This window comes from Triticum dicoccoides, chromosome 1A (assembly GCF_002162155.2).
Source record: "Triticum dicoccoides isolate Atlit2015 ecotype Zavitan chromosome 1A, WEW_v2.0, whole genome shotgun sequence".
Classification (NCBI taxonomy): domain Eukaryota; kingdom Viridiplantae; phylum Streptophyta; class Magnoliopsida; order Poales; family Poaceae; genus Triticum; species Triticum dicoccoides.
In genome coordinates this window covers 551,887,049-551,896,830 of record NC_041380.1, presented here as the reverse complement: position 1 = coordinate 551,896,830, position 9,782 = coordinate 551,887,049, and the positions used below count along the sequence as shown (strand labels likewise).

The window sequence follows — 9,782 nt, the reverse complement described above, 5'->3', positions numbered from 1 at the left end:
AGCTAGAATACAAGTATAATGTGAATAGACCAAATATACTATGGGCTAAGGCTGGAGTAGGCTCTCCCTTTTGGAAGAGTTTCACCTGGGCTTGCTCTGCTGCCAAAACCTTTTATAGGTGGATCCCTGGGAATGGGAGAAAAATCTCTTTCTGGCATGATACCTGGTTGGGTGATTGTTCACTCAAAACTAGATTTTGGGATCTTTTTGTGATCTGTCAACAACAAGAGGCCTCTGTTGCCGAGGTGTGGGATGGGGAGAATTTACAGCTGACCTTTAGAAGGTGTGTTAATGAGGATGTCTTGTGCTCCTGGAATGAACTACTTAATGTGATTAAAAATGTTCCTTTTAACAACATGGCTGATAAGACTATTTGGTCCTTGGAAAGTAAAGGGTTATACTCTATTAAATCTATGTATAAGATGATTAATTGGGGGGGGGGGGCATGGTCTCTATCTGGAGGGATTATATTTGGAAAATTAAAATTCCCCCTAATATCCATGTGTTTCTATGGCTAATTGTGCACAATAAGAGTCTGACTAGGGATAATCTGGCTAAACGCCGGCATGTGGAAGACCTGACTTGTGTCTTCTGCTGTGAACCTGAGAGCATCCAACATTTGTTTTTTGAGTGTGTGGTGGCCAGACAAGTGTGGCCGGTGATAGCTAATTGTACCAAGATGCCTGTACCTGACTCGTTTGAATCTTTGCTTCCTTTTTGGAAGAAAAAAAAGTTTTGATGATGTAAACTTGATTTCTGCTGCTACCTTATGGAGCTTATGGTTGTTTCGAAATGAAATTGTGTTCCAGGGGCGAAGATGGCGAAACATCAAATGTGTGCTGGAGATGGTGGGGAGACATATCTATCAATGGAAGATCCTGTGCGTGGACTCCCAAGCTGTGCTACTCCTCCAATGCTTGAAGCTGCTCGACCATCATCGCGGGGAGTTGCTTAGAATTGCATGGCACGTTTGATGCGTCTGTAGGGAGTTCGTAGCCTCTGCGCTGGTAGTTCCTATAGGGGCCATTTCATCGCTTTCTGGTGGATTTTCAGACTGTTGATGCTTGCGTCTATAATAATTCTGCTGTGGCTACTTCTGGCTGGAGCCGAGAGCTGTGAACTCTGATCTTTGGTTGCCTTTGCTTTTTTAATAAAAAGTTGGGGCAAGGGGGCAACCCCTTTCGTTCAAAAAAAGAATGAGCGAACTGAAAAACGGGTTGGCCGTTTTGGCTCTGGGGTGCAAATGCTCCCAGATGAACAGTAAATTCAAAACAAATACTTAGATTTTAAAATTCTATTTTTTAGATGTTATTGTTAGTATAACAAGCACGCTTGAAAAAATTCATGCAAAGCGGGATAGTTGTGCTTCGTTGGTGAAAAAGAAACAAAATTAAGTTTAACATTGGAGGTAACATTTGGGGTTCGACTTTTTTTTTTGCATAAGTCAAAATGCTTAAGCGTAGAATTTGGGTGGGCGAAGTAGGGACAAAGGGGGATCGATTACGCGGGCGTCGGGTGGTGGGGCCCCGCGGCATGTGCGGTGATTAACGCCTTAAACGGATATCATGATTGTGGATTAAGGACGACGGTTTAGAAGCCCCGGGGAATCCTTTTCTTTGTTTTCTCGCGGAGAATCAACCATGGACCCTCCATGGCCATGATGGCAAAATCCTGATGTGTTTTGGTTTCTATTTTTATATATCAGAGAAAGAATGCATATCATTTCATGTGTGCACCATGTCAGTACGAGCGAGGTGTGCTGATACGAGGTTTCGTGACTGGATTTTGTATTCCTCGTGAACACTATCATGAATGTGTTTGTTGGAGGTTATAGGGTTTTGAACTCCGGTTCGTCACGGTGCCACAAAATATCCAACATTTGTTTGGAATGAATGAACTGAAAAACACAAACTTTTGCATTAATCATGTGAAACTGGGTTGGAATTTAACCTTTGAAATCACATAACTTCAGTTTGCTTCTGCATCGTTGATTGTGTCGATAACTTTGTTGTGTGATTTCTCAATGCAACAATGACAATGACGGCTGGTTCCTCGTCAATGGCTTGGATCATTCTACACTAAGGCCACCTACACACCACATGAAGACGATGATGGAATGATATTGGGTAATAGGTTACCTAACAAGGTCAAACATTTTGGTCGGCTGCTCTTTCAGAGCATGATTAACTCCAGAAGGCTAACAACCTTCAATGCTACCATTAGCACATGTCGAGTTGTGTTCACCCTATCCCAGTTGCATATGTCGAGTTGTGTTCTCCCCGCTTAGTCCCGGCCTCAGCGGTGCGTCTAGCATCGTCACAGAGCGTGTTGAAATGTGTCTCCAATGGGCCTCGTGGGATTCGATCGGTACTAGTTTCCGGTGGTTCTGCTTGGATCCTTATTCGTTTGTTTGTGTTCGTGTGTTTACAAGTTAGATCCTTGTGATTTACGTTTGCTTGAAATCGATGACGGTTGTTGTTCTGGTGCACTGGTCTTATGGGGCCTTAGCGGGATTCTCTGATTGTTTACGACAAGGTTTGTCCGGCTCTGACGAGAGAGGGCCGATAACAGCGGCGCGCATTCAGCTCGCTGCAGTGTTCGCATCCGTTGATATGTTGTCTAGGATGTGGGTGTGTTCTTCATTACCGATGTTCTTTATACTGCCATATGACGTTTTTGGAGATGAAATACAAAGAAGAAACGCTAATACAAGCTTGTGGAGCGAGAGGGAGGTGTGAAGTAAGTGAGGTGGCCGGAGGAAGCAATAATGTGGGTACACCGTACTTGATTAACAAACCAGTTTAGGATCATGACTGGCAAATCCAAGTGCGACAGCGAAGGAATCAGTAGCCGTTGAGATGGAGGAAAGGAAGATCACGTGCGAACAACGTACGTATGTCGTTCCGGCCGGGCCGATCGATCGATCGCGGGGCTGGGCTAGCGTGCAACGCCGACCGGGACGCTAATTAGTCAGGGCACGTTTGGATCCTCTAATCGTCACGACGCTACCAGGCGCGCATCCATGCGTGACTGATGGATCGATATTGATTAGCCAGCCAGCTCTTTCGTCGGCGGCCAGGTGGAAGGGACGTTGAGCTCGCTCCATCACCTCGACGCGCGCGAGTCGTTTTACGGCGAGGTGAGGCACGCCGGCAGGCAACGTTACGGGCCCGGCCAAATGGCTCTCGGATTTGGACCTTTGATGTAACGGCGCTTGACCGTGAGCTCAGTGCTTGGTGTACACGGTCTCAGGGCCACCCCATGGTACGTCGGTGTCACGTAGATATTCGAGCGGTATGGCGAGCACATGAGCAGCGACGCGACGGCGTGCTGCTCGGCGGAGCGCCCCGGCCGGCGACGCGTGCATATGCATGGCCCCAGCTAGCACGGCGGGGGTACGCACGGGCGCATGGCTGTGTCCGTGACCGTGTTGTCCATGGCGGCGCACGAACGGAATTAATATATACTCCCTCCGTACACTAATATAAAAACGTTTAGAATACTATAAAATAGTGATCTAAACGCTTTTATATTATTTTACAGAGGAGTGCTGTATATGGACGATCCATAGGGCCGACCGGTCTGGTTCAGTTAACCCTCCGGCAGTCGGCTTCGGTGGTTACGTGGTGGAAATCAATTCCACGTGTGCACGTACGATCGATGCATACTCCAGCACTGGAACCTACCGCATGCTATATAGCCAGGGAGATTGAGCTGTGAGTAAGGGAAGGGAGGCATCGATGAAATGCCTTACCAGGAGTACCCGCCTCCTCGGTGAACTGCCTGCTTCCGTATCAAGAAAGAAAACAAGACGCATCAACCACTCGTGTGGAAAAACTGAAAAAGAGAGTCAATGCTAGTAAAAGGAGAACCCATCATCCAGGTTGAAAGGAAAAGAGGAAAAGAGGAGTCCGGCCGGCCGGTTCCATCCTCTATTTTTCTTGTTTTACACGAGGAGGGGGGTGACCGTGGACACACACGCATCACGGTTTATTTCCTAACATATGCGTACCACCCTGATCGCCCAATTAATCGTGGTAAATTGCTCGATCGGTACGTGCCACCACAGTTTAACGGTGCCCGTCTTCAATCTCCCAATAGGGCACGTACGTACGTGCATCATATACTGTGCAGTAGTAGTTTTTTCTCGGTGAGTACTGTATACTACCAGTATCAGCAAACCGCTAAGAAAGGTGAAATACGTACAAGTCAATCGAGAGCCATAGCTGCAGGCGATGAGTACTGTATAAGAGTAGTATTAGCTAACCACTAGGAAAGGTGAAACACGTACAGATCAGTCCAGAGCTATAGGCTACAGCTAGCTGATTATGAGTACGCAAGGGCGCAAGAGTGAGGACGATTGCGATGTACTCCCTGCGTCCCATAATGTTTCCTGACGCTACTAATGCTCCCTCTGTAAACATATATAAGAGCTTTTGGATCACTAAAATATAGAGGTCGCTTGCTACAGTAATTTCCTCGCTCACGGCTGCTACCTTAATCCACTTTCATACTCGTCCATATAGCATGATCAATGAAGGTCGGTGGTGTATCTCACCATCCCAGGGACGAGGAGCACGCCCTTGGCATTTCCCCCATAAACTAATCAGTAGGTACGCAGATGGAGCTTTGTTGAGAAGCCTGAACTGAACCGAACCGAAGTGTCTGCGAGGTGACACCTGAGGAATCTCAGTGGCCGGCGATGATAGAATAGATAGGCCCAACAAGAACAAACTTTTTTAGCCTCGGGTTAGGATCTCGCTTTCGTCTCTTACAGATCGATCGTCTGTTGACACGATGGGTCGGCTGCTATATAGGCTTTGGGTTGTTGCACGCACCGGCAGGTTATTCCAAGGTTGTCAGTCGGCCACTGTGCGACGTTCTCCCTCACTGTTGTGATCAATAGACACGACGATGACCAGGCTTGGAACACACGGCGACGAGAAGGTGAGCAGTGCGCGTCAGAGCAACCAAGGCACGGCAAACAGCGACCTGCGATCGATCGGGGATTCAGGGTGCCGCGTGCCGCGTGCCGCTCACCGACACCTTTGAGCTCATCTTGCGATGCACTCATCAATACCGTGAGGCTGACCAGCACTGGACTGAACAAAATTTGTGCAGAAGCAATCGGTATTCCTGCGTTACAATCCCGATGATTCGGTGACACTGGGGTTACAGTCTGCTCTGTCGGACTTGATGAACTTCAGCCACTTCCAGTTGGCGTACGACTCCGCTTCGTCCTCGAACGGGACGGTATCGTCGTAGCCGTCGTCGGGCCCCTCGCCAGACCGAGGCGTCGCCGGCATTTGCTCCCGGTATCTTCGCGCCATCTCTTCAGCCTCGGCGAACACCTTCTGCGGAAACCAGAGGAAATGAAAAATGTGACTACCTTCACCATTGGCAGCTTGACACATATACTCCCTCCGTCCGGAAATACTTGTCATCAAAATGGATGAAAAATGGATGTATCTAGAACTAAAATACGTCTAGATACATCAATTTCAATGACAAGTATTTTCGGACGGAGGGAGTAGTATGTAAAACTGAAGAGCCAAAGAGGCGGTGCTCTTACCTCTTTGTTGGAGAGAAACAGTCCAGGCTCGCTCTCAAGGTCCCTAATACTGCACACAGCCGAAACACGTGAGCTCTCGGTGCTGCACATACATGGTTTTTAGTTTTTGCGAGTTTTTCTTTCGGCATACCTAAGAGCAATTCTGTCTGGCGTCGTCGACTTGATCACAAGCGCTTTCACTCTCTCGCCCACGCTGAGCGCATCACTGACGGATCTCAGCTGACCGTGTGTTATCTTTGAGTCATGCAGCAAACCACTGCAGAAGCATCACAAGCTGTAAATTAAACATCTGAAATGTTCCCACCTATACATTGTTGACAAGCTTGCCAAGTGAACAGAGTGATGTCTATAATACTCCGCACTACCTACATTCCGAATTATAAGATGTTTTCGATATTTCAATATGGACTACATATACGGACTGAAACGAGTGAACAAACACACTAAAACACATCGATATACATCCGATTCAGAAAAAAGTAAGAACATCTTGGAACAGAGGGAATACCTTTTGAAAGGAAAGATGCATACTCCAAATGCTTGAAGTTATATGATCTATTATAAATGGAAGTGAAGCATGGCATGTAAATACTTGAAAGTACATATTCCAAAGGCAAGCCCTTTGCTAGAGCACATGGCAATCGCTCATAATCTAAGCCAGGAGATTGATAAAAGAAGAGAGACTCACTATCTGGCGAATTATCAGAATTTCCAATGGAACTCATCAGTGTGAAGGCTAGTCAGTGAATCTCATGTTTCACTAAAATTAACAATAACTCTTTTGTTCAGGTAATCCAGTTAAGAATGTCAAAAGGAGCAAGATTGACAATTATATTTGTATAATCTAGTCAAGACTTAACATCATCAATGTTGCCAAAGCTTTTAAAATATTGTGGTAACAGCCACCTTCTAAATTATTTGGTAAACATATTCTTTGTTTGTCATAAAATAGGAGTAAGCCATACTAAAACATATGCACAACTATAAGAGAATATGGCCAAAAAGAAACTTATCAGCAGCTACTAATGAAATGATGGAACTGGAAGGTATGCTCCTTCAACTTTCAAGTGTAAAATGAACTTTGGCAGAAAAGAAGAAATGCAATATTTAGTATGTACTCCCTCCGTTCCAAAATAAGTGTTGTGGTTTCAGTTCAGTTTAGTGATATTACCTTCTGTTAGTCTCCCCAATCCTAATTTGTGCACCATATGGGAACAACTTGCGGACTGTCCCTTCCAAGAGAGCCCCTTCTTTAAGGTATAACATTGCCTAAAAGAAGAACCGAAAATCAAAATTATTCAGAAGAACTCAAGGGTGCTCATTGTTCTCTTATACAAGTCAAAATCTGATCAACGTGCTGTACTATTCAATTGATATAGATACTTCAGGTGTATTTATCACAAGTTGTAGACTGCAGCAAAAGCTATTTAAATAAACATTTCTTGCATAAGTTTGTGTCTTTAGCCAATTCAATAAGTTGATGGACCAAGATGATCTACTATGAAGAGCCACAGTAAAAACACATGAATGGTGCAGGTAAGGACAACAGACTGAACAGAGGCCCATATAAACATGCAGTTAACTTACCCAAGCCTCCTTTTCACTAATTATTAATTCGTTAGTCCTTTCGTCAATCTTTGTAATACAGACATGTATCTGTCGACCAACCTGTGCAGAAGAAACAATATAATTCACAAGTTACAGCGACTTTATTGACAATAACTTAACAAAATTAGATAAAAGGGATCATGCGTCTTACATTGTTCTTTAGATCTGTAAAATTTCTTGGTCTAGTCATCATCTGAGGCTTAGGTAGGAAGGCCCGGAGCCCCTAAATGATGGAATAATGGATGTGAGTTTTAGCTACAAATTTTGAAAAGTGGACTGTAATGTAATCCATTGAAGTTATGAGTAACTCGTACCTCAATTCTTGACAACAAGCCTCCAGCATTCCACTCAGAAATTTTAACCTTGATAGGTACATTTAGCTGCTTTATCTGGACATCAGTATGTACAGAAATTGTCATATATAAAACATTCAGAATAAAAATAATAGCTATTGAACTCAGAACTTCATAGGTTACAGTCATGTCCAATCATCCATTGTCATCGAGAAAATATGACCAAAACAAGGGTTTTCCATCCTACAAATTTTTCCATTGCACTACTCTGCATCCAAGATGTGAAACATCAATTTTACGATACAATAGGCTGAACGACGGATGCATGTACGTTGTTATTAGTTGGAAGATTACAAGGTCTCATGATCATATGATGTAATACCAACCATTTCTTCATGTACTTGAGCATGAAATCACTCTATGTTCTTAACAAAAACATGAGATGCTCTATTTTGGGCTGCAAATGATTTTGACTCATGCCATGCTAAGAACCTTGAAGACAAAATTGTGTATTAACCCAGGAGCAAGCTGTGATTGTACATAATTGCCTATTAACCCACAAGCAAGATATATATCACACTGCTTTAATAGCTCGAGGTTTTAGATAGGCCGGCCAGTATATGAAAAATCTACTTGGTACAAGCAAGACGGCGGCCATGACTCGGGGGTTGCAGATCTATTCCTGATACTAATAATACACACTACATTAGTAGTGGTGTTTGAAGTATCTGTACTGCATTATGTTCAAACAAACTATATCTGTATCTGGTACTGAACTACTGACAGTGCACATCAAAACATACATTGAACGATCAAATCATGGCTAATACTAGACCAGTTCATCAAATTCCAAGAACAACAATAGAGAGGAGAGTCATAGAGGACCTGCCTCACTCTGTGCCACGCGACGCGCCGGAACAGCCTTCGCGAAGACAGCAGCGGCCGCCCACCAAGTGTTCGGCCGAGGACCTCGGCGAACACCACCGTGCCAACGCCCACCACCGGCGCACATTTCTCCTTCCCGGTCCTCCCAACCCTCGCGCCCACTCCGCCGGCCGCGACGCCGACCCTGCCTTCCGCGGCGAACTCCCTCGCGCCGCCCGACGCGACGTCGCACGCCAGGTAAGCGAACTCCTCCGAGGACGCAGGCGCCGCCTCCTTGGTCAGCATCAGCGCCGGCTCGCCTCCGGCGCCGACGTCGACGTCGATTGCCCGCGCGTCGCCCCCGACGACGACGCCCACGACCAGGTCCCCGGGCTTGGGGTCGTAGTAGATGACCCCGCGCCCGGCCGACACGGCCCCGTCCTCCGAGGCGTGCTTCCCGGCGGCGGAGGCGTCGGCGCCCTTCACCTGGAAGAAGTTGAGGTAGGGCGCGAGCGCCTCGGCCGTGGACGGCGCCGGGGCGGCCTCCGGCTCGGGCTCGTCCTCCTCCGGCGCGGAGGGGGACGGGAACGGCTTGTCGAGCAGGTGGAGCTCCTCGCCTCCTCCCCCTCCACCCCCGCCCTCGACCACATCGGAGGAGGCGGGTAGGGAGCGGAGCGGCGTGGGAGCTCGCGCGCTGAGGAGGACGGGGATGCGGAGGCTCGCGGCAGGGGCTCTGCGCTTGGCTCGGCGGGTCCGCGCGGAGACCGACGCGGCGGGGAGGAGGGAGAGGAGCGAGGGCGGCGGCATGGCGAGGCGAGGCGAGCTCGCGGGGAGCGAGCGAGCGAGCGGCGTGGCGGTCAGCGGCTGTGATGCTCCAGCGCTATCTCCTCGCGGGGATAATTTTTCGGAAATTTCTCTTCGCCTCTTCGGCAACGCCCTCCTTGGCTCGCGCTATTCTGGTGCACAAGTCGGCCCGGCCCAGCAGCGAAGACGTAGACCATGACCAGCCCAGGTTTCCGTCCCCCGTTGCGGCGAGCGTGGCCCAGTAATGTCTAGCCCCACTGACATGCGGGACCCGGTGTCAGGCCTAGGTCGAGCCGTCTGACCGACGCGAGCACCGAATCGTCCGTCGCAGTCGGCGCAAGCAAGGAAGCCAGAGAGCGGCGGAAGGAAGGAAGGGGAACGAAGGAGCGCAAGCAAGGAGGAGGAGGAGGATGGGGTTCATGCTGCGGGTGAGGCTGGCCTCCTTCTTCGCGGGCGCGGCGGCCGCGGCGGCGGGCGGCGGCTACTTCCTCTACAAGGACTACAAGCTCGCCCACGACTCCACGGCCCTCCAGGTACGGGCCGCGCCCCTTCCCGCCTCAGATCTCGGTCCCTGCACTGCCCCAAACGCATCTGCCCGCGGCTCTGCGCCCCGCGTCTAGGAAGTAGAACGGGGGAATGGG

At 48.2% G+C, this 9,782-nt stretch overlaps 2 protein-coding genes across 2 annotated transcripts in view; one reads left to right on the top strand and one right to left on the bottom strand.

Moving 5' to 3' along the window:
* Positions 1–5,077: 5,077 nt before the first annotated feature.
* On the bottom strand, positions 5,078–9,222 carry LOC119288521 (protein PIGMENT DEFECTIVE 338, chloroplastic-like). The gene is made up of 8 exons (XM_037568131.1): positions 8,359–9,222; positions 7,495–7,569; positions 7,332–7,403; positions 7,160–7,240; positions 6,744–6,841; positions 5,703–5,828; positions 5,573–5,621; positions 5,078–5,354 (listed from the first exon to the last, which is right to left on the bottom strand). The coding sequence occupies exons 1-8, from the start codon at positions 9,142–9,144 to the stop codon at positions 5,142–5,144; spliced, it is 1,500 nt and encodes a 499-aa protein (XP_037424028.1). The 5' UTR covers positions 9,145–9,222; the 3' UTR covers positions 5,078–5,141.
* Positions 9,223–9,444: 222 nt separating this feature from the next.
* Positions 9,445–9,782, top strand: part of LOC119288513 — a 2,776-nt gene continuing 2,438 nt past the window's right edge. The window contains exon 1 of the mRNA XM_037568126.1: positions 9,445–9,674. Coding sequence (XP_037424023.1) covers positions 9,552–9,674 — 123 coding nt within the window. The 5' untranslated portion in view covers positions 9,445–9,551. The remainder of the gene's footprint in view (positions 9,675–9,782) is intronic.

Coding starts and splice junctions, on each gene's coding strand:
- LOC119288521 (XM_037568131.1), bottom strand. CDS start 9,144: ATGCCGCCGCCCTCGCTCCTCTCCCTCCTCCCCGCCGCGTCGGTCTCC. Junction 6,842..7,159: donor TTAGTGAAAAGGAGGCTTGG/GTAAGTTAACTG, acceptor TTCTTCTTTTAG/GCAATGTTATACCTTAAAGA. Junction 5,622..5,702: donor CCAGACAGAATTGCTCTTAG/GTATGCCGAAAG, acceptor GGCTGTGTGCAG/TATTAGGGACCTTGAGAGCG.